General features: G+C 44.6%; 1 protein-coding gene across 2 annotated transcripts in view; it reads right to left on the bottom strand.

The window, feature by feature from the left end:
- The window catches only part of LOC110531229 (plexin-A2), a 428,904-nt gene that overhangs the window by 171,896 nt on the left and 231,314 nt on the right, over positions 1-25,694 (bottom strand). For both annotated transcript variants that reach the window (XM_036988562.2, XM_090185036.1), the window contains one exon: positions 3,270-3,370. In XM_036988562.2, the coding sequence (XP_036844457.1) occupies positions 3,270-3,370 (101 nt within the window). The remainder of the gene's footprint in view (positions 1-3,269; positions 3,371-25,694) is intronic.

Raw genomic sequence — 25,694 nt, 5'->3', positions numbered from 1 at the left:
AGCAAACATTGGAGAGAAGAAGGAGGGCTAATTTCAACATTGATTTGGGGAAGAAAGTGTCCATGGTGGCCAGGCAGTCACCGCTGTGGAGGATGAAGCCGTAGTACTCAGAGGCTGTTTAGTTGAAGGAGGTGGAGGGTGGATGATGCAGAAAGGGGGGAAACAGATGTATTCATCTACAGCAGGTTTCAACAAGAGCCTCCACCCTGAATCAACAGCCTCTTCTGGTCAACAGACCCTATAAGATGCATTAACAGACTAAACAATGACCTCTCTCACTGAGCACTGCATTACTAACTCAGCATTTCACTGTCTCTATATATTATTTAATTAAAAAAAAAAATTTAATCCATTATTTTACCAGGTAAGTTGACTGAGAACACATTCTCATTTGCAGCAACGACCTGTGGAATAGTTACAGGGGAGAGGAGGGGGATGAATGAGCCAATTGTAAACTGGGGATTATTAGGTGACCGTGATGGTTTTGATGGCCAGATTGGGAATTTAGCCAGGGCACCGGGGTTAACACCCATACTCTTACGATAAGTGCCATGGGATCTTTCATGACCTCAGAGAGTCAGGACTCCCGTTTAACGTCCCATCCGAAAGACAGCACCCTACACAGGGCAGTGTCCCCAATCACTGGCCTGGGGCATTGGGATATTTTTAGACCAGAGGAAAGAGTGCCTCCTACTGGCCCTCCAACACCACTTCCAGCAGATTCTGGTCTCCCAGCCAAGGACTGACCAGGACCAACCTGCTTAGCTTCAGAAGCAAGCCAGCAGTGGTATGTAGGGTAGTATGCTGCTGGCAAATGTCTAGTAGATAAAGCGGGGCTGACAGGGACTCGACACCCATATAGCGCTGGGTCAAAGACAGGCTAGGATTAGCTCCAGTGACAGCTTTACACAAGGCAGGGCAGAGTAGGACAGGGTGCAGGGCAGAGTAGGACAGGGTGCAGGGCAGAGTAGGACAGGGTGCAGGGTAGAGTAGGACAGGGAGCAGGGCAGAGTAGGGCAGGGAGCATGGCAGAGTAGGACAGGGTGCAGGGCAGAGGAGGACAGGAAGCAGGGCAGAGAGCAGGGCAGAGTAGGACAGTGAGCAGGGCAGAGTAGGGCAGGGTGCAGGGCAGAGTAGGACAGGGAGCAGGGCAGAGTAGGACAGGGAGCAGGGCAGAGTAGGGCAGGGAGCATGGCAGAGTAGGACAGGGTGCAGGGCAGAGGAGGGCAGGGAGCAGGGCAGAGTAGGACAGGGAGCAGGGCAGAGTAGGACAGGGAGCAGGGCAGAGTAGGGCAGGGAGCAGGGCAGAGTAGGGCAGAGAGCAGGGCAGAGTAGGGCAGGGAGCAGGGCAGAGTAGGGCAGGGAGCAGGGCAGCGAGCAGGACAGGGAGCAGGGTAGAGTAGGGCAGGGATCAGGGCAGCGAGCAGGACAGGGAGCATGGTAGAGTAGGGCAGGGATCAGGGCAGGGAGCAGGGCAGAGTAGGACAGGGAGCAGGGCAGAGTAGGACAGGGAGCAGGGCAGAGTAGGGCAGGGAGCAGGGCAGAGTAGGACAAGGAGCAGGGAAGAGTAGGACAGGGAGCAGGGCAGAGTAGGACAGGGTGCAGGGCAGAGTAGGGCAGGGAGCAGGGTAGAGTAGGGCAGGGTAGAGTAGGGCAGGGATCAGGGCAGCGAGCAGGGCAGGGCTCAGGGTAGAGTAGGGCAGGGATCAGGGCAGGGAGCAGGGTAGAATAGACTGGGCAGGAAGTGGGCCACCGTAGTGTTAGACAGCAGATGGTGATCTGACGTGATACCAGGACCTGACCTCTTCACCCCAGACGCAGTACACACACACACACACACACACACACACACACCATAACACCACAAAAACAACTGCTTCTGAGTCCTGCCCAGCTGCCCTCTCAGTCACAATGCTAAAATCCACCATCTCCCTCCCAGCATCATCTCAGCATCATCAGGATAAACAATTACACAACACAGAGTTAGCAGGATTATCAGCAGTCCCCAGTCTATAGAGGAATGAGTGGGATTACAATCCGAGCCCACTGAACCCACTGAGGTTAATTCTAATGGCCTGCTAAATGATCTCAGTGAAGGCATGCTAACCCAAAATAATAGAGGGTGTTACTGTCGCCCCAGAACACCCTGCCTGCATCCCTGCAAGGAGGAGAGCAAATGCTGAATTACCTTGTCGCCAGGCAATTATTTATCCTGTCCCAGCATTGGAGTGATGTAAATGACTTTAAGTGCACTTTGCAGGGGCTGCCATTACGATAATGATGATTGCAGCCAGCGGCTCTGACACACACATTCAGCTATAGCTTCTTCTTCACAGTGTGGTCTGTGATTAGAAGGGCTATGCATCAAATACATGATAGAAAGGAGAGAGAGAGAGAACACCACTCCTCCGCTCAATTCATCTAACCACAGCCACTTCAACTCCATTTATTTGCTTTCATCATTAAGTCTGACATGTATCTGGAAAAATACCAACGCTGCTTTTCACTATCACTCAGTCTCTCCCTCTCTCCGACTTCCTCTCTCCATCTCCCTCTCTCCATCTCCCTCTGTCTCTCTCTCCTCTCTCTCTTTCTCTCGCTGTCTCTCTGTCTCTCTCTGTCTCTCTCTGTCTCTCTCTCTGAGTCTGTGTTGTCTTGAGTTATGAATGGTCTTGCAGTAACAGCAATCACCAGCAGATGCCACTCTTGGCTTCTATGGCTCAGAGCACGGTAGTGACGACTATAGGTTGGTGAAGCAGAGAGCTGTGACCTCAGAGCGCGGCAGTGACTCCTCTATAGGTGGCTGAAGCAGAGTTCACAGAGCTGTGACCTCAGTTGTATCACAGAAGACCAACTGCCACTCAACACCAGACACAGACAGACAGGAGACAGACACCTGGCTGTGAACCTGTTCTATAGCTGAAATGCATCAGTTACTTTAAAGCACCACATACACACAGGTTAGCCTCTGTAGCCTTTCATTCATTGTTTGTTTACATACTGTCATAAACCATCACATCAATTGCTTTGGGTTGTAGGCTAATGGCACTAACACGCTAGAGCAAATGATGACGAGGTTCTAAGCACCTCTGATCATAATGTGTGTTAGAATGTTTCGCTAACTGTGTCACTGAGAGCAAAGGTTACTGAGGGTCACAGTGGGCTTTGAGTCAGCCAATGAACAGCCAGGTAGATGTGTACACTGAGCAGTGGACATAGAGATGAGGGTTCAGAGGTGAAAGTGTGGTGGTTGTGTAGTGAATACTCACATGTTGTGTAGGACACACCAGCCACAGTGGGGGTCACCGGAGCTCAGGCACTCTCCACACGTCCCGTACTGATCACATGACTCTATAGGGACCTGTGTCACCTGAAAGAAACACAGGCCCACACAGCAGGGTTACCATACAGTTACTATTTTAAAACCTTTCACTGCAGTGGGCTAAATCAGGCTCACATAGTGTTTCTTTGTAGTCTTAAACAAATCTACTCTGGAACAAAAGTATCCACCTCACACACACAGTTATGGGTTTAAAAGAAAGAAGACACCTGTACCATGTCAGATATTTGTATTCACCGACTACTTTTTTTATTCACTGGACACTGTGGACCCATAAAAACATGCGCTACATGAAACATTCTAACCTTGTAACTGAAAAGACAAACTGAACACATCCCTTTCACCGCTTCACGTTGAAGAATGCATTCTGTATTATTTTTTAGGGAATGTGCCGGGTTGAAGAATGCATTCTGTATTATTTTTTAGGGAATGTGTCGGGTTGAAGAATGCATTCTGTATTATTTTTTAAGGAATGTGTCGGGTTGAAGAATGCATTCTGTATTATTTTTTAAGGAATGTGTCGGGTTGAACAATGCATTCTGTATTATTTTTTGGGGAATGTGTCGGGTTGAAGAATGCATTCTGTATTATTTTTTAGGGAATGTGTCGGGTTGAAGAATGCATTCTGTATTATTTTTTAGGGAATGTGTCGGGTGGAAGAATGCATTCTGTATTATTTTTTAAGGAATGTGTCGGGTTGAAGAATGCATTCTGTATTATTTTTTGGGGAATGTGTCGGGTTGAAGAATGCATTCTGTATTATTTTTTAGGGAATGTGTCGGGTTGAAGAATGCATTCTGTATTATTTTTTGGGGAATGTGTCGGGTTGAAGAATGCATTCTGTATTATTTTTTAGGGAATGTGTCGGGTTGAAGAATGCGTTCTGTATTATTTTTTAAGGAATATGTCGTGTTGAAGAATGCATTCTGTATTATTTTTTAGGGAATGTGTCGGGTTGAAGAATGCATTCTGTATTATTTTTTAGGGAATGTGTCGGGTTGAAGAATGCATTCTGTATTATTTTTTAGGGATGGTGTCGGGTTACAAAGCTTTTGGTAATTTATCAAAGTTACCGGAATCTTCAGTAATATTAATTTATTTTATTTTTTTTATTTTAGTTTCTAGTTGATAGACCACATGGTTCAAGAGAAAATAGCTAAATATATAAAGGATATTTCATGCTGAAACCCTCATATTAAACACCAATGGTATTAATTAAGTTGATGGTTTATACAGTATTTAGGATAATATTTGACAGCTTTTTCATCCTTTTTTTATTTTTAAATAATCTTATTCAATTATTTTACATGTGATAAGGCCACACAGAGGGCCAGATTATTATAGACACCTGTGATAATTGGAAGTACTCAAAAGGGCCATGAGATGTCTTGTGATGAATTACATAAAATCCCTGAAAGATTTTCCCATAAAAATGATTGTAGTTTCGAACGTTTCCAGTAATATACCCTTCCTTTACAACCCTAAGAATGTGTATGAATGTGTATGTCTAGTAGTAAATTGGTTCCATATTAGACACATTTTAAGTCATGAGTTGTATTGATTTCGTCTTGTTCTGATTAAGACATGCAGCAATAGGAGGCTAGGAGGCCAGGCAGCTAGGCTTATTGTCTGTTCCAACATCTCGTTTCTGTAAAGAAAACACACTAAAACACACTCTGTAAAGAAAGCACACTCTAAAACACAATATGTCTGTAAAGAAAGCACACTCTAAAACACAATATGTCTGTGAAGAAAGCACACTCTAAAACACAATCTGTCTGTAAAGAAAGCACACTCTAAAACACAATCTGTCTGTAAAGAAAGCACACTCTAAAACACAATATGTCTGTGAAGAAAACACACTCTAAAACACAATATGTCTGTGAAGAAAACACACTCTAAAACACAATATGTCTGTGAAGAAAACACACTCTAAAACACAATATGTCTGTAAAGAAAGCACACTAAAACACAATATGTCTGTGAAGAAAGCACACTCTAAAACACAATATGTCTGTGAAGAAAGCACACTCTAAAACACAATATGTCTGTGAAGAAAGCACACTAAAACACAATATGTCTGTGAAGAAAGCACACTCTAAAACACAATATGTCTGTGAAGAAAGCACACTCTAAAACACAATATGTCTGTGAAGAAAGCACACTAAAACACAATATGTCTGTGAAGAAAGCACACTCTAAAACACAATATGTCTGTGAAGAAAGCACACTAAAACACAATATGTCTGTGAAGAAAGCACACTCTAAAACACAATATGTCTGTGAAGAAAGCACACTCTAAAACACAATATGTCTGTGAAGAAAGCACACTAAAACACAATATGTCTGTGAAGAAAGCACACTCTAAAACACAATATGTCTGTGAAGAAAGCACACTCTAAAACACAATATGTCTGTAAAGAAAGCACACTAAAACACAATATGTCTGTGAAGAAAGCACACTCTAAAACACAATATGTCTGTGAAGAAAGCACACTAAAACACAATCTGTCTGTGAAGAAAACACACTCTAAAACACAATATGTCTGTGAAGAAAGCACACTAAAACACAATATGTCTGTGAAGAAAGCACACTCTAAAACACAATATGTCTGTGAAGAAAACACACTCTAAAACACAATATGTCTGTGAAGAAAGCACACTAAAACACAATATGTCTGTGAAGAAAGCACACTCTAAAACACAATATGTCTGTGAAGAAAACACACTCTAAAACACAATATGTCTGTGAAGAAAGCACACTCTAAAACACAATATGTCTGTGAAGAAAGCACACTCTAAAACACAATATGTCTGTTAAGAAAACACACTCTAAAATACAATCTGTCTGTAAAGAAAACACACACTCAGACACACAGATATGTGTGTGAAAGGCATGACATACACACAGACTTACAGACAGATATACCAAGAGATTCCCTCTCAAAATGCCTATTCTATTGGCATACTCAGTGATTTCGTTCTAGCATCCCTGGATGCTGCATTTTTTTTCAATGTATCCTGAAAAACAGGCTGCAATATTCAAAACATGTTTCACACAATTGTGTACTCTAAACTCTCCCGAGTGACGCAGTGTCTAAGGCACTGCGTCTCATTGCAAGTAGGCATCACTTCAGTCCCCGGTTCAAATCCAGGCTGAATCACATCTGGCTGTGATCAGGAGTCCCATAGGGTGGTGCAAAATTGTCCCAGTGTCTTCTGTGTTTGGCTGGGGAAGGCCGTCATTGTAAACTGACTTGCCTAGTTAAATAAAAACACACTCACACAAGGGCTCAAACTGTCACGCTCGTCGTAGTAATCATACTTGGACCAAGGCGCAGCGTACGTAGAGTTCCACATGTTTATTAATTGAAACTCCAAAACTATTGCTGATGGTGACCCTGAACAATCAAAATAATAGACAGTATATTGTAAGCTCCATTCAGCAGGTGTCGCCAGATGAGAATTGTCTCCGGTAGCTTACTTTTATTCCAGTAAAACACCACATTTTCAAGAGTGCATCGATAACTGATATTGCCTGTGATTGTTCGGCATGCAAAATTACTTGTAGACCAATAACTGTCAACACCGTTATATGCTGTTCAACACTGAAGAAGAGCTTGCATCAGTTATCACAAAAAATGAGAGGTATTTTTGGAAATAAATAAAAAGATATCAGTGATTCGTAACGTTTGATTTTCTGACCAACGCATGCTACATTTGGATGGGTTTTAGGGTCCGCAGACCAATGCACTTACAGTATATCTTAAACATTTGAATTGGGGATTGATGTGTATCATATCAGTGAATTACTACATCCCTACTAAAGTCTTCCAGCTGGGAGGCTTGTATAGCAGTCAGCCTGTTCACCTCAGGCCTAGTGGAATGATCCTCTCACACCTGTCTCTCCTAGGGAGATTTCAGTACACAGACACAATGACCACATACTATACAGAATATCTCCACAGGACACAGGGACAAATGAAGTAAAGGATTTTCAAAATGCACATGATATCAGATTTACAACCAGGGTAAGTAAACAGCATGGTCACAACCAACACGGATAAACCGATTATGCTTCCAACACTATCCTTTCAACACTATCCTTCCAACATTATCCTTCCAACATTATCCTTCCAATACTACCCTTCCATCATTATCATTCCAGCATTATCCTTCCAACACTATCCTTCTTGCATTATCCTTCCAATACTACCCTTCCATCACGATCCTTCTTGCATTGTCCTTCCAATACTATCCTTCCAACATTATCATTCCAACATTCTCCTTCCAATACTATCATTCCATCATTATCCTTCCAGCATTATCGTTTCAATACTGTCCTTGCAACGTTATCCTTCCAACATTATCCTTTCAGCATTATCCTTCCAATACTATCCTTCCAACATTATCCTTCCAACATTATCCTTCCAATACTATCCTTCCAACATTATCCTTCCAACATTATCCTTCCAATACTATCCTTACAACTACAGTATATTTTCTTTGAAAGCATCCAGAATAACATACAAAGAGAGCCAGCGTTTCTGACAGACAAGGCCAACCTCTCTCTATTCAGCCCTGTCTCTTTCTGTCTCTCTCTTCAGATCGATGGCCAGTGTGAGACTGGGGGCCCACTGGGAGGGAGGGGCAGAGTAACACCCCATTTGGTGCTTTAAGAGCCCCCTGTGTTCCCCAAACACAGGCTTGTTGTAAGTGAGGGGCTGGGTTAGGGGCTGGGTGAGGTTAGGAGGCAGGGGTTGGGCCCCTATAGCTATCCACCTGTCCCAGGCTGTGAAGTGAGGCCCTCAGCACACAAAGGGAGCTATTGACACGTAAGTCGGGGCGTCAACAGCGGCTGCACAGTGTACAGGGTTCTTCACGCTCACTCCCGTTACATTAACCCCACACACACACACACACACACAGAGCTGTGCACATACACCCACCCACACTGCTATACCGGCAGGCGAATCAGCCTCATTCTTCTGAATTAAATCCTCCCATGTTTTTGCTCTGATGAATATTTCAGCATAAACAAGTCTGCATCATTTATCCAGCCTGGAAAAGCTCAATTAGACTATACATCAGTCCAACAATCAACTCCTCATTATACTGTACAGTAAGACTATAAGGAGGGACCAGTTACTGTACCAGTCATACTGTGGGGTTAGTCTGAATCAGTCCCCAGCACCCTATATCGTGCACTACGTTTGACTAGGGCCCTCATACGGTTCTGGTCAAAAGTAGCGCACTATATAGGAAATAGGATGCCCTTTCAGATGCAGTCATAGAGACATGGACCTCGTCAGAAAATTGTACAACCATTTTAATCAACATCACAGTGACACAACCCTTGAGCCTTGTTCACACTGCAGGCTTTGATGCTCAAATCAGTTTTGTTTTTCAAATCTCTTTTGGACTACTGGCTGTCCAAACAGCAAGTTACAAGTGACCAAATCAGATTGGTAACATTCACTCATTTGTTTGGTAACAATTACCAAACTAGTTATCTACCACATGTTCTTGTCAAACTGTCGACAGAGTAGCCAGCAAGCAACAAGATATACCGAATTCCACCTACAAAGGTGGTTTTTGGCTGTTCAGACTGCAGGGAAAAAAACAGATACGAATTGGACAAATAAATGGGATTTGAATTCAGTTCCATCCAAAATCCTATTTTCCCTAACCACTAACCCGATATCATCTCTCCATAGTTTACTCGCCACATGGTGAACCCAATGAAACTTACTTTCCCTGACTGAGGCAGATCTATTTCAAGGCCATAACAATGAGGAGACAGCTGTCAGGAGGTTAGGAGTGAGACCCGGATAATGTAATAATGTTACTAGACCCAAGCCAGTGTCAGCGAGTATACAAACACATACAGAGACAAACAAAGACAGACAAACAACACAGGCATAAATGGAGATATGTAGACAGAGAGAAAGACAAAGAAAGAGAGAGAAACAGAGAGAGAGGGATTATTGATGTATTGTCCAGAGTGGGTTTGTACAGCGAAGGTGAGGAGGACAGGGGGTGTAGGGGTGGAGAGAGGTGGAGGGATGGCGGGAGGTGGAGAGAGGCGGAGGGGAGGATCAGAGAAGAGCAGCTGCTGGCCAGCTCAGCACACGCTGCAGTCACTCAACACAGCAGGCCAGACAGCACAACGAGGCCCGTTCTCCCACCGTGAGGAGAGGACAGCAGAGGGACTGTGAGTGTGTCTGTTTACGCTCAGTATGTGCAGTCCTCCAGACAATATGTCTGTCTTTTGAAGAGAGAGAATAATACCACAAATCACCAATAGAACGGGGGCACATCTCCATAAGCAACGAGGGGTAGCGTTATATGGTAAATGAATTGTATCATTCAGAGAGCGAGAGAGAGAGAGCGAGAGAGCGAGAGAGCGAGAGAGCGAGAGAGCGAGAGAGCGAGAGAGCGAGAGAGCGAGAGAGCGAGAGAGCGAGAGAGCGAGAGAGCGAGAGAGAGAGAGAGAGAGAGAGAGAGAGAGAGAGAGGAGAGAGAGAGAGAGAACGCAGAACAGCACAACTACATGGTTTTGAAGCCACGCTGTTTAACATGAACCTCGTATGGACCTCTTCTACTGCCTTCCCTTCGACTTCATGGTGGTTCTCTCTCTTACGCTGTCAGTGGGAGACTGGCTGAACAGACAGAGCTGTCAAAACGGAACGAAGAAGAGAGAAGGAAGGAGAGAAGACGAGAGACCACATAAGGACACACACACACACACACACATAAACACACACATGCACGCACACACACACACAGCAGAAAATGACAATATATGAGCATTAGAAAGCAGGAGGATTCCTCTATGCTGGTTCTGTACATGAGGGATAAACGGTCATTCTGAACGGCCATTTCATTCTAACCCTCTATCGGCCGTGCTGTACTGAGAAGCAGCCAATCACACTGCACCAGCATGATGGATGGAGGGAAAGGAAAAAGAGATAGAAAAGGAGAGTGGTGTTAGCGGTGTGCGGGTCAGCTGTTAGTTCGCCCACACCCGCCCGCAATTGCTAATAACCCATCTACAACCGCCTGACTAGTCTATATGTGATACATTTAAAATATGAGGCCTGCACCCGGCCCTAACCTGATAATATAGACAATGTGCTATAGGCTAGAGTAAGAGATGACGGAATAATTTTTTGCCCTAGAAGACTAAATAAACCCTTACTCACCAGAATAATGTCATATTCAAATCCATAGAATAAAATCTTCAATCTAGTTGACATCGGTAAAGTTTAGGGACCGGGGACAAAATGCAATGTACCAACAAAAAAAATGAGGAAAGATGTTTGTGCAAAAATTCCAAATAACATTTCTTTGACTGGAAGTAAGGAAATAGAAAGCTGTTTTCAGTTTGGTTTGGATGCATATTTTATGTGGTTGAAATAGCCTACTATCAGCTTTATGATGCTGATAAATCCTCTAAAGGATTGGATCTTTTTTTTCAATGTTGTGTGCGTTTTCTCTTTATACAACCCGACAGACACCCACCCGTCCTTCATCCACACAATATTTCATGATCGTAAACCTGCCCAACCCACTAGTGTGTGTTTGGAGCCAGACGTGCTCCAGTACTCAGAAACCCACTGTTGCCAGGAAGGCAGAGAGGAAGCTATTCCACAAGCCATTACCAAGGCAACAGGCCTAGTTTTGACCTCACAGCCCCCCCACATACCACAGTTGGCACCTCTGGAACAGCCTGCCACCTACACCCCTACACCCCTCTCCCTTACACCTCCCAACCCCCATCCATTTTTTATGAGAGCAGCCAGCCCACCACGTCACTGTTTATGAGAAACATCGATCATCCACACACACCTTTCCCCACTGAGAGAGAGAAATGGAGAGAGAAAGAGATGGTGGGGAGGGTGGCTAGAGAAGAAGAGAGAGAGAGAGAGAGAGAGAGAGAGAGAGGGAGAGGGAGAGAGAGAGAGAGAGAGAGGGAGAGAGAGAGAGGGCGGGGTCCTCTCCTCTCCTCTCTGTCAGTTCAGTGAGAAGAAAATAAAGTGGAGGAGGGAAAAGGAGATTGTGCTACAGGCACAGCGCCACCACTGCTGCTGCCCGGCCAATGAGCCAATGAGCTCTAACTACCCACTGCCCCTTCTGAGGAGTCAGTCAGCATGCCACTCTGCCACCTCTTACTCCAGACAGTCAGTGCCAAAGCCCCTTGCATCCCTTTCCTTTCCTCACACTGTGAAGCTGAAGGAGTGGTCTCTGGCATCAGAAAGAGCCAACAGACAGACACACTGACAGAACAGGAGGGTAGGGGAAGGGAGGGGAGGAAAGAGGAGAAACCCAATGTGTGGCATTTGATGACCGCAGTCTGAACTCAGTCGGTCTGAATAATGAGAATTCTAAGTTTACATAACCAAGGTAAATTAACAACCACTCGTTAGAAGGCTCAGGCTGAGGTTACACACACACACACACACACGCAGAAACAAACTCACTCACACACGTGGCATTGGATTTCAACATGTGTTCCCTGAACCGATTGCCAACTGCATAGATTAATGACAAACTGGAGCAGCGGGTTCCATGTGACTGGGGGGTATGAGAGGTGAGGTAACTGAGGTGACCGCTTGTACCCAGTAGCTGTACTACTGCCTTGGTGTGGATACAAGTAGTCTGGACAGATACACAAGGCAGTATACTATAGGCTATAGGAGTGCCCAATGGTGCTCTACAAAGCTAGGGAGGAGTGTGTGTGTGTGTGTGTGTGTGTGTGTGTGTGGGGGGGGGGGGGGGGGGGGGGGTAAGGGAGCAACAAGGGAGATTAGGGGGGGGGGGGGGGTAAGGGAGCAACAAGGGAGATTAGGAATAATGGAGAGAGGGAATCAATCAGAGAAAGAGGATGAAAAATACATCCAGTCGATCGAGCTAGGAGTGTATCAATTATGTATGGCTGGGGGAGATGGAGAGAGGTAGGTGAGGGGAGGGGGAGGTAGGGGAGGATAGAGGGAGAGGAGGGTGAGTAGGGGAGGTTAGGGGGGAAGTAGGGGAGGGTAGAGGGAGGGAGGGAGGGAGTAGTGGATGGCGGGGGGAGTAGTGGAGAAGCAGAGGGAGATGGGAGAAAGGTAGGGGAGGGGGGATGTGGGGGGAGATGTAGAGGAGAGATAGAGGAGAGGTAGAGGAGAGGTAGGAGGAGAGGTAGGAGGAGAGGTAGAGGAGAGGTAGAGGAGAGGTAGGAGGAGAGGTAGGAGGAGAGGTAGGAGGAGAGGTAGGAGGAGAGGTAGGAGGAGAGGTAGGGGGAGAGGTGGAGGAGAGGTAGAGGAGAGGTAGGAGGAGAGGTAGGGGGAGAGGTAGAGGAGAGGTAGAGGAGAGGTAGGGGAGAGGTAGAGGTAGATGGAGAGGTAGATGAGAGGTAGGGGGAGAGGTAGGGGAGGGGGAGAAGTAGAGGAGGGGTAGGTGAGAGGTAGAGGAGGGGTAGAGGAGAAGTAGATGAGAGGTAGGGAAGGGGTAAAGGAGAGGTAGGGGAGAGGTAGAGGAGAGGTAGGGGAGAGGTAGAGGAGGGGTAGAGGAGAAGTAGAGGAGAGGTAGGGGAGAGGTAGAGGAGGGGTAGGGGAGAGGTAGAGGAGGGGTAAGGGGAGAGGTAGAGGGGAGGTAGAGGAGAAGTAGAGCAGAGGTAGAGGAGGGGTAGGGGGAGAGGTATAGAGGAGGGGTAGGGGGAGAGGGAAGCTCCATATGTGTAAGAGAGCATGGTGAAGACCGCTGTGTAGGGAGGCCCACAGACACATACAACAGACTAGTCCCTCCACTCCACATGTGCTGCAGCATGTGTGTGTCAGTGTGCATGAGTATGTATCAGAATACTGTTAGAAAACACCAGACGAGTCCCTCCACTCCACATGTGCTGTAGCTGCATCTGACTGATGTTTGTCTTTAATTGGTGTTTGGAGAAGCAGCCAGTGTAAATGAAATGGTTTCTCCACAGGTTTCACTTCTGAAAGCCCTCACATGGGAGATTTGGATTATTCCACATTAATTATGAATTGCTGGACACACCGGCCGGTTGACCACCTCACAGCTCACACACACACACAATAACCTCTCTGACAACCTCCTCTACTACAAACAGACAACCCCATGGAGATGGAGCAGAGAAAAACAGGCATGTATACTCACCAAAACATGAATAGATTGTTTTGTGTGCACAACTGCACACCTTGTTCTCTCTACCTCTCTACCTCTCTACCTCTGTCTCACTCTCTCTCTCTCTCTCTCTCTCTCTATACCTGTCCTGTCTCATCCTAACGCTAGACTGGGTCCTTAATAAGCTTACAGAAATGCTGATGTAAAAACACACATTCCTTTCCTCATGCATGAATGGGTTTCTCTGAATAATGCAAGCTGAACCAGCAGCAAGAGCATGTACGGATCTGTAGAAGTGGGTGGTACAGTATTTGCAGGTGAATAGTAACCCAGTATCAGTGAGTGAGTGAGATCCTCCAACATCTACCATAGCTTCATGGAGCTCCACAGAGACACAGAAAGTAAAGGTGGGAGAGATACCCACTACTTACATACCTACCTACACAGGCTAGAGAGCAGAGAGCAGAGCAGGATGGTCCCTCCATGTCATACCGGAACTGAGGACAAACTCGCCTCTCTCTCTTTGTTCTGTAATTCATTCAGGAGGCTACAGTAAGATGAAGAAATGACAGAGTGCATGGCGCTCCGCTCGACTACACTGAACATCCAGCCCCCTCTGCCCCCCCCCCCTCTGATTATAGAGCAATGCTGACATTTAGGAGGTGTGCACCAGAGCAGGGTGTGTGTGTGTGTCTCCTCACTGTGCCTCACAGCATCCCTTCTGTCCCCTCTCTTGTCCTCGCAGCACACAGAGACCCCGGCAGCGCAGCACTATGGGTAGTGTGATGTAATGGAAGGATGGTGGCTGCCATCACACTGCGGTTGATTGCACCTGGCACCCCTCCTCTTAGTCTGCCAACCAGTCATTCACTACACTACCTCTCCATCCAGCAAATCAAACCAAATCATATGTTATTGGTCACATGCTTCATAGACAACAGGTGTAGACTAACAGTGAAATGCTTAGTTACGGGTCACACAGTCAGAGAGAGGCAGAGCTGGCCCCAGACCACACTGTTGTATGTGCATGCCATAGTCAGTTCTGGTCATTCAGAGTGGTTATGAATGATGGGGCTGGAACAAAGAGTCCCTCTCTACTTGTCTAAATGTTAAAGCAGTTAGAGAACCAGACTGGAGAATCCTGCATTGTCCTGATAACACTGAATCTGCAACAGAGGCTCTATTGATGTATCCCGCCATGGAGTGGAAGACAGATCCTTCTACTATATGGAGATAGGGAGAGAATGATAGATCTTAACTGGTGGGATGGGAATGAAGATACATATCTGTCTGTCTGTCTGTCTGTCTGTCTGTCTGTAGCCAGCAATGAGTGCCATGCACCAGTCAGCATGTGAAGAGTTAATAAATCAGCATAAAAGCAGCATGTGAAGAGTTAATAAATCAGCATGTGAAGAGTTAATAAAGCAGCATGTGAAGAGTTAATAAAGCAGCATGTGAAGAGTTAATAAAGCAGCATGTGGAGAGTTAATAAAGCAGCGTGTGGAGAGTTAATAAAGCAGCATGTGAAGAGTTAATAAATCAGCATGTGAAGGGTTAATAAAGCAGCATGTGAAGAGTTAATAAATCAGCATGTGAAGAGTTAATAAAGCAGCATGTGAAGAGTTAATAAAGCAGCATGTGGAGAGTTAATAAAGCAGCATGTGAAGAGTTAATAAAGCAGCATGTGGAGAGTTAATAAAGCAGCATGTGAAGAGTTAATAAATCAGCATGTGAAGAGTTAATAAAGCAGCATGTGGAGAGTTAATAAAGCAGCATGTGAAGAGTTAATAAAGCAGCCTGTGGAGAGTTAATAAAGCAGCATGTGGAGAGTTAATAAAGCAGCATGTGGAGAGTTAATAAAGCAGCATGTGAAGAGTTAATAAAGCAGCATGTGAAGAGTTAATAAAGCAGCCTGTGGATAGTTAATAAAGCAGCCTGTGGAGAGTTAATAAAGCAGCATGTGGAGAGTTAATAAAGCAGCATGTGGAGAGTTAATAAAGCAGCATGTGAAGAGTTAATAAAGCAGCATGTGAAGAGTTAATAAAGCAGCATGTGAAGAGTTAATAAATCAGCATAAAAGCAGCATGTGAAGAGTTAATAAAGCAGCATGTGAAGAGTTAATAAATCAGCGTGTGGAGAGTTAATAAAGCAGCGTGTGGAGAGTTAATAAAGCAGCATGTGGAGAGTTAATAAAGCAGCATGTGAAGGGTTAATAAAGCAGCATGTGGAGAGTTAATAAAGCAGCATGTGAAGAGTTAATAAAGCAGCATGTGGAGAGTTAATAAAGCAGCATGTGAAGAGTTGATAAAGCAGCATGTGAAGAGTTAATAAATCAGCATAAAAGCAGCCTGTGGAGAGTTAATAAATCAGGATGTGGAGAGTTAATAAATCAGCATGTGGAGAGTTAATAAAGCAGCATGTGGAGAGTTAATAAAGCAGCATGTGAAGAGTTAATAAATCAGCATGTGAAGAGTTAATAAAGCAGCGTGTGAAGAGTTAATAAAGCAGCGTGTGAAGAGTTAATAAAGCAGCATGTGGAGAGTTAATAAAGCAGCGTGTGAAGAGTTAATAAAGCAGCATGTGAAGAGTTAATAAAGCAGCGTGTGAAGAGTTAATAAAGCAGCGTGTGAAGAGTTAATAAAGCAGCATGTGAAGAGTTAATAAATCAGCGTGTGAAGAGTTAATAAAGCAGCGTGTGAAGAGTTAATAAAGCAGCATGTGAAGAGTTAATAAAGCAGCCTGTGGAGAGTTAATAAAGCAGCATGTGGAGAGTTAAAAAAGCAGCATGTGAAGAGTTAATAAAGCAGCATGTGAAGAGTTAATAAAGCAGCATGTGAAGAGTTAATAAATCAGCGTGTGGAGAGTTAATAAAGCAGCGTGTGGAGAGTTAATAAAGCAGCATGTGGAGAGTTAATAAAGCAGCGTGTGAAGAGTTAATAAAGCAGCATGTGAAGGGTTAATAAAGCAGCATGTGAAGAGTTAATAAATCAGCATGTGAAGAGTTAATAAATCAGCGTGTGGAGAGTTAATAAAGCAGCCTGTGGAGAGTTAATAAAGCAGCATGTGAAGAGTTAATAAAGCAGCATGTGAAGAGTTAATAAAGCATCGTGTGAAGAGTTAATAAAGCAGCGTGTGAAGAGTTAATAAAGCAGCATGTGAAGAGTTAATAAAGCAGCGTGTGAAGAGTTAATAAAGCAGCATGTGAAGAGTTAATAAAGCAGCATGTGAAGAGTTAATAAAGCAGCATGTGAAGAGTTAATAAAGCAGCATGTGAAGAGTTAATAAAGCAGCCTGTGGAGAGTTAATAAAGCAGCATGTGAAGAGTTAATAAAGCAGCATGTGGAGAGTTAATACATCAGCATGTGAAGAGTTAATAAAGCAGCATGTGAAAAGTTAATAAAGCAGCCTGTGGAGAGTTAATAAAGCAGCATGTGGAGAGTTAATAAAGCAGCATGTGAAGAGTTAATAAAGCAGCATGTGGAGAGTTAATAAAGCAGCATGTGGAGAGTTAATAAAGCAGCATGTGAAGAGTTAATAAAGCAGCCTGTGGAGAGTTAATAAAGCAGCATGTGAAGAGTTAATAAAGCAGCATGTGGAGAGTTAATAAAGCAGCATGTGAAGAGTTAATAAAGCAGCATGTGAAGAGTTAATAAAGCAGCATGTGAAGAGTTAATAAAGCAGCCTGTGGAGAGTTAATAAAGCAGCATGTGAAGAGTTAATAAAGCAGCATGTGGAGAGTTAATACATCAGCATGTGAAGAGTTAATAAAGCAGCATGTGAAAAGTTAATAAAGCAGCCTGTGGAGAGTTAATAAAGCAGCATGTGGAGAGTTAATAAAGCAGCATGTGAAGAGTTAATAAAGCAGCATGTGGAGAGTTAATAAAGCAGCATGTGGAGAGTTAATAAAGCAGCATGTGAAGAGTTAATAAAGCAGCATGTGAAGAGTTAATAAAGCAGCATGTGGAGAGTTAATAAAGCAGCATGTGAAGGGTTAATAAAGCAGCATGTGGAGAGTTAATAAAGCAGCATGTGAAGGGTTAATAAAGCAGCATGTGGAGAGTTAATAAAGCAGCATGTGGAGAGTTAATAAATCAGCGTGTGAAGAGAAGTTTGTGTGTTACAGTTTTTTACAATCACTCTGGCACTAATTTCAGAACCTTGATGTCATTTTTCAAAACTCTAGACACAAAACTCACAACCAATGATCAAAATGCACATTTTTCAAAACTAACACTTTTTATAATTGCTTGGATTCAATACACATAAATCTAAGATAATTTGTTCATTGAACTAAAATCACCTGTTCAAAATAACACAACTTCAACATCAAACATCAACATCAAAGTATAACCATTTCAAAATGCAATTCACACATTACATCTGAGATGACTGTCTATTTATTTCATTACAATGATCTAACTATCAATTGATACAACTGCTCAGAATGATAAGTAACTGTTGCATTAGCCTTAATATATAGTTTTATGGAAACTGACAAACAATATTCCATGTTAAGATCATGAAAGTTTCAGGATAATGAGATCCATTGACACCAATTACCGTGGAACATGAACCAATTGGACTACATTATCTATGGATGTAATATTTCATCATCATCATCATCTTTATCAGACACTGTTTCTATGGTCCCATGTACCACTTTTCCAGACCATGTTTTCAGATTTGACATTACTGTACACTCCCCAGCCACTTCATTATGTACACCTATGGGTAGGACCCCCCTTTGCCTCCACAACAGCCGGAATTATTCATGGTGTTGTACGTTAAGAGATGCCCTTCTGCACACCACTGTTTTAAACAGCTGTTATTTGAGTATTTGTGGCCTTTCTGTTAGCTTGAATGAGTCTGGACATTCTCCTCTGACCTCTCTCATTAAAAAGGTGTTTTTGCCCACAGAACTGCCGCTCACTGAAAGTGTTTGTTTATCGCACCGTTCTCTGTAAACTCTAGAGACTGTAGTGCGTAAAAATCCCAGGAAGGCAGCTGTTTCTGAGATGCTGGAATCACCATGTGTGGCATCAACAATCATACCATGGTCAAAGTTGCTGAGATTACGCATCTTGCCTGTTCTAATGTTAGGTCGAACAACAACTAAAGCTCTCTACTCTATATACTCTATATATTGAGTTGCAGGCAGCCACATGATTCGCTGTTGGAATGAAACCTTCCTTGATGAGCTAAACCAGGTCTGTAGAGCTGATGGCGTGACCTATGTCATTGTGTGGGTTAATGTCAGGTTCCATCATGCTCAAATGGTGCAAGCATAGTTTCAGGCCCATCCACAATTTACCACCCTTTACTTACCCCCATACTCTCCTTTCCTTAACCCGATTGAGGATTTTTTTCTCCACATAGAGGTGGCAGGTATATGATAGGTGCCCTCACGAACAAGCCACCCTTCTCCAGGCCATGGATGATGCATGCAATGACATCACAGCAGACCAGTGTCAGGCCTGGATTCGCCATGCCCGAAGATTCTTCAAGATGTTTGACTAATTAAAACATAAATTGTGATGTGGATGAGAACCTGTGGCCAAATCCACAAGACAGGGAAATATAGAAGTACAGTAATCAATCCTTTGTTTTGATTTTTACAGTAAGCCAGGTGAGGTTTTTTGAGTTTTTTTGGAGCTAATTATTTTTGCTTTGATTCAAAGAAACCTATGTTGTGATTTTATTGTTTTTCATCAATAAATGTTTGAGTTTGTTCAAGGATTCCACTGTGTCTGTAGTATTCTCTCTACTAGTCCTTTTACAGTGATGTATTTACGTGTAGTACCATAATGAAACATGTATCACATGTTTTGTACTACAATATTTAATGATTGAACGAACAACTACACAGTGAAACTATCGGTATCTTGTGTGTGGGTGATCTAAATTATTGTTCCTATGGTATTTCATGATAAATGAGTTATTTGAACCAATGATTCTGCAAGTGCAAGGTTTCTTTAAAGATATGAATGCACAATGCAATGTTTTGAACATTGGACAGCCTGTGTTACAAGTGATGACCGTTTTGAGTCTAGAGTTTTGAAAAATGACCATAAGGTTCTGAAATGAGTGCCAAAGGGATTGTAAAAAAACTGTATTACAGATATATGACAGTCTTTGTTGACATGTCTGCCTTTGTGTGTTTGTGTGTGTATATACTGTATGTGTGTATACGTGTGTGTGTGTATGTGTGTGTATATACTGTATGTGTGTATACGTGTGTGTGTATGTGTATGTGTATGTGTATACGTATATGTGTATGTGTATGTGTGTGTATATACTGTATGTGTGTATACGTGTATGTGTATACGTGTATGTGTGTGTGTGTTTGTGTATGTGTGTGTATATACTGTATGTGTGTATACGTGTGTGTGTATGTGTGTGTATATACTGTATGTGTGTATACGTGTGTGTGTGTATGTATGTGTATATACTGTATGTGTGTATACGTGTGTGTGTATGTATGTGTATATACTGTATGTGTGTATACGTGTGTGTGTATGTGTGTGTATGTGTGTGTATATACTGTATGTGTGTATACGTGTGTGTGTATGTGTATGTGTGTGTGTGTGTATATACTGTATGTGTGTATATGTGTGTGTGTATGTATGTATGTGTGTGTATATGTCTATATACGTGTGTATACGTGTGTATGTATGTGTGTGTATGCGTGTGTATGTGTGTGTGTATGCACGTGTATGTGTGTGTATGTGTGTGTTCTTTGTCTCTCCCTCAGTGCGTGGTTTACATACAGATGGTGGGTTGGACTGCACCCCACTGCTCCGGTGGCTAGGTGGGCTATGAGGCTTTGGGTTGAGGTTGTGTGTGTGTGTGTGTGTGTATGTGTGTGTGTGCGCGTGCATGTGCGTGGAGAGCAGGGGCGTGTGGGGAGCAGCAGGAGGGGATGAAGAGAGGGAGGGGTGTTAAAGGAGAAGAGAATTGAAAACCAACCAGGCTCAGGTGGCACAGACATTACACTGAGATCACACCACAATCTGTCTGTCTGTCTCTCTCCCTCCCTCTCTTCCTGTCTCTCTCTTTCTCTCTCGTCCCACTCCCTCCCTCCCTCCCTCAATGTGTTGGGACTGGGAGCTAGCTAAAATGCAGACAACATTAGCACAGCAAATTTGCCGCCTGTGCATTCAGCAGGACATCACACAGATGAGGATTCTTCCTCCCTCACCTGATCCTGTCTGACCAATACTACTGATGGATGTATTGTTACAATACTGGGTATTGTTCCTACAACCACTTGTATGGCTGGGGCGGCAGGGGAGCCTAGTGGTTAAAGCGTTGGACTAGTAACTGAAATGGTTGCAAGATTAAATCCCTGTCCGGATCCTGTCCGGAACAAATATCTTACTGCACCCTGATCCTGTCCGGAACAAATATCTTACTGCACCCTGATCCTGTCCGGAACAAATATCTTACTGCACCCTGATCCTGTCCGGAACAAATATCTTACTGCACCCTGATCCTGTCTGGACCAAATATCTTACTTCACTTACTGCACAAATATCTTAATGCCGTTACCAAATATCCCATTTACAAGTGCAGAGCAGAGCTAATGTCTGTCTGTCTGTCTGTGTCTTTGTTTTAAATCAAATCACTGGCCTTATCTACACCATACTCTTTCTCAAATTATTTCACCTCAAATGTTGCATGGTGGATACGATGTGATATACAGTAACCACATGAATCTTTTATCTGTGTGTTCTGTCTCTTATCTCTCAGAAGTGAGCCTCCCTCTAGATGGACTTCCATCACCAAACCTCTAGCTGCTCCTTACAGCACTAGCTATTACACTGGTATTACTGCTGCATAGGGACACAACACACACAGACTTGTCAGGACATTGTGGTGACTTGTCAGGACATTGTGGTGACTTGTCAGGACATTGTGGTGACTTGTCAGGACATTGTGGTGACTTGTCAGGACATTGTGGTGACTTGTCAGGACATTGTGGTGACTTGTCAGGACATTGTGGTGACTTGTCAGGACATTGTGGTGACTTGTCAGGACATTGTGGTGACTTGTCAGGATATTGTGGTCTTGATAAGGTAGGAAAACATGTACACACACACACACACACACACACACACACACACACACACGCACACACACACGCAGCCAGGTCTGTAGGTCATTACGGCTCTCTCCTCTCATTTTCTTCAGAGAGACAGACACACTGACTGACTTCCATCCTCTGAACAACGCCTGCCAGTCAATAGCGTCTCATGTCTCCGTGCCGACCAGGGGGTCTAGTGGAGATACTGCTGTCAGACAGAGTGGAGGGATATTATTGCCTGTATCCACTCTGCAGCTCTCTACTCTCTACACAAACACAGCATTAGCATATCAATAGGCCTCTATAGGGACAAATCACCATGAGAAGCCATCTGCATTTCCTCTGCTTGGAGAGAAGAGAGAGGAGTCTTCAGACTGAATGGAATCACTCAACAATGAACAGGACAGAACATATTGACTCTCTACATCCACCACTACAGCAACGGCTGACAGCTCTGTCAAGGTGGAGGGAGGGAGAGAGTGGAAGGAAGAGATGGAGAAAGAGAGGGAGAGGGGGAGATGAGATGAGGAAAGAGGGAGAGAGGGGAAGGAAGACATGGAGAAAGAGAGGGAGAGGGGGAGATGAGATGAGGAAAGAGGGAGAGGGGAAGGAAGACATGGAGAAAGAGAGGGAGAGGGGGAGATGAGATGAGGAAAGAGGGAGAGAGGGGAAGGAAGACATGGAGAAAGAGAGGGAGAGGGGGAGATGAGATGAGGAAAGAGGGAGAGGGGAAGGAAGACATGGAGAAAGAGAGGGAGAGGGGGAGATGAGATGAGGAAAGAGGGAGAGAGGGGAAGGAAGACATGGAGAAAGAGAGGGAGAGGAGAGATGAGATAAGGAAAGAGGGAGAGAGGGGAAGGAAGACATGGAGAAAGAGAGGGAGAGGGGGAGATGAGATGAGGAAAGAGGGAGAGAGGGGAAAGATGAAAGGGAGACAGACAGACGGAGAGACAGAGAATCGAGTGGGACTAGGCTGTTGTTCCTTGCTTCTATCCGCTGCTATATTGTGGGAAGTATAAGGTTGAATCAGATCGGGATTACAGGAGATACAGAATATGGCGATTCTCCATTGAGCTCAGGAAGCAGCCATGCAATTCACCAGCTGTTCAAGCTTAATAAAGTCAACATGTCGATACTTACCAAAGGATGGAGATTTGCTGAGCAGCTATCATCATTACTGCTGTTCTGGCCAATATGTACTCCCCGAAAAATTATAAATAAAAAGTTACATGCAACCAAAATAAATTCTAGCCTGGAAATAAATTATTGTTTTTGAGGAAGCGCGCATGAGCCAAATCCACCTCTTCTGAAAAGCTGGTGAATGGCTGCAAGTTGAATGGCTGCTTCCTGGGCAGAAAGGAGAATCAGATCTGGTTCAGTATAAGGTTAGATCTGCTACCACCGCTGTGTTCAGCAGGAAAACAATCAGCTCTCACAGCACTAAGTTTTTACCAGAGCAACACAACCACTTGGAGCCCAGACACACAGCATATGATGCAGGTCTGGCTGGCAGCTTGTCCTCCTGCGCCAGGCAGGCCGCGGTCACAGGCAAGCAGGGCACCGGACAGGCAGGAGCATACCAGACCTCCCACCAGCCTGCCAAACCAGACCAGATGAACCCAATGCCTGTCAGTGCATGCACACACCCCTAATAGACACGAACACACACACACACACACACACACACACACAGAGTAGACCCCTCGCAGGGAAGTTAATTTAGTGCCCTGTACTCCGATAGCTAGAGGTGATCTACAGGCCTAATATGAGGCCCATCTCCAAATAAACAAAAGCAGGGTGGTTCTCTTCTCACAAACAACATCAGTGCCATATTGGAGACATATGAAGACTAGTCAGTTTGGGCACTGATGTGTAGCTGTGCTCTGCAGCTATGCCTCTCTAACTAACTATTGTCCTTCTACCTCTCTCCCTCCCCTGGCACTCCTAACATTCCCCATAACACCTCAGGACTAAGACACCGCTAGGAGATATTTCAAGAGCACTGAAGTTGTTTTTGTTATTGTCTTCTCTTCACTGGCAGCAGAGGAGGAGAGAGTCATTATGCAGTGTAGACTGTCACTGTAGTCAGACAGAGAGGGTGAGAGAGGCAGGCTGGAGAGTTGGACTGGAGAGAGAGAGAGAGAGAGAGAGAGAGAGAGACCACCACCTCCAATTAGATGACAAACAATAATGATAGCAGCACACCATTCTCCTCCTACACCACCACACCATCCTCCTCTTACACCACCACACCATCCTCCTCCTACACAACCACAGCATCCTCCTCCTACACAACCACACCATCCTCCTCCTACACCACCACACCATCCTCCTCCTACACCATCCTCCTCCTACACCACCACACCATCCTCCTCCTACACCACCACACCATCCTCCTCCTACACCACCACACCATCCTCCTCCTACACCATCCTCCTCCTACACCACCACACCATCCTCCTCCTACACCCCCACACCATCCTCCTCCTACACCATCCTCCTCCTACACCACCACACCATCCTCCTCCTACACCACCACACCATCCTCCTCCTACACCATCCTCCTCCTACACCACCACACCATCCTCCTCCTACACCACCACACCATCCTCCTCCTACACCACCACACCATCCTCCTCCTACACCACCACACCATCCTCCTCCTACACCCCCACACCATCCTCCTCCTACACCCCACACCATCCGCCTCTTACACCACAACACCATCCTCCTCCTACACAACCACACCATCCTCCTCCTACACCACCACCCCACACCATCCTCCTCCTACACCCCACACCATCCGCCTCTTACACCACAACACCATCCTCCTCCTACACAACCACACCATCCTCCTCCTACACCACCACACCATCCGCCTCCTACACCCCACACCATCCGCCTCCTACACCCCACACCATCCTCCTCCTACACAACCACAACACCATCCTCCTCCTACACAACCACACCATCCTCCTCCTACACCACCACACTGTCTTCCTCCTGACAGACACAACCAACCCCAGCCAGCCTGATGCCTTCAACTGACACTCTTACTGCTTTAATTAGGCTTGTAAATAATTATTGCAATTAAAGCCAACAATTAGGAGAGTGAAGCGCCGAGCCGCCATTAGTGGCAACAAAGGTTGCCGGAGGATTCTGTAGACGGTCTGGGAAACACACACAAAGAGCTAGGTGACATTATATACGGTCATATATACAGAGACACACAGACACAGAGGAGTCAGAGGAGAAAGGAGACAGAAAGAGACAAGTGACAGAGGAGACAGAAAAGACAGAGGAGACAGTTTGGAGACAGAAGGAGACAGAAGAGACAGTTTGGAGACAGAGGAGACAGAGGAGACAGAAGAGACAGGAGACAGAAGGAGATGACCGATGATAGAGTAACATCTTTGTCCCTGATTGTCCTGCCAGCCTTGCTCTGCTCTGCTCCTGTCCTCCACACATCAGAGAGAGAAAAGTAAACTAGAAGGAAAGTTTCCAGTCAATTCTTATTCCCAGTGCATAAGACAACAGTAAAGGAAGAATATTAAGTACAGCTGCTATGCTTTGCACCAAATCAGTGTAATCAGAGATGAAGAGACACATGTTTCTGGATAATTGGTGCTTGAAACTAATTCATGGAAATGTTTGTGTCTGATGTCTCTGATAGTGAAAGTTCAGACATGAGTCATGTGATGTGAGTCTATACAACCACCCATATTAGGCCTGTTCTGTCTCAATGCAGGATGAGAGAGGATGAGTTAGCATGTTAACCTTTAGCCCCAGCTAGCTGAGTGTCAGAGAGGATGAAGCTTAGGTATCCTGCTCTCCTCATTATGGGCTATTAAGTCAGACATGTAGTGAGGTGGGAGAGAGCGAGAGAGAGAGAGAGTGGGAGATGATGATTATGATCAGATGAGATCCTGCATTTTTCAGCATTTTTCAAAATATAGATTTAGAGTTAGATAATCTTGGATTTTTTGTCAGGGACATATACAGGATGCTACCCTCTACAACATAACCTTCACTCCAAATCAAAACTCAAAACCTACAATCTGATTTTGGACGGAATTACGGAATCACCTGGAAGGCTTACAACTACCAAAGATTATTATTCTAACGCTAAACAGCAAATGCTATGGA

The sequence above is a fragment of the Oncorhynchus mykiss genome, chromosome 9 (assembly GCF_057628025.1).
Source record: "Oncorhynchus mykiss isolate SJ-2025 chromosome 9, ASM5762802v1, whole genome shotgun sequence".
In the NCBI taxonomy this organism is placed as follows: domain Eukaryota; kingdom Metazoa; phylum Chordata; class Actinopteri; order Salmoniformes; family Salmonidae; genus Oncorhynchus; species Oncorhynchus mykiss.
The sequence above is the reverse complement of the archived record's forward strand: the minus strand, read 5'-3'. Positions and strand labels throughout refer to the sequence as shown.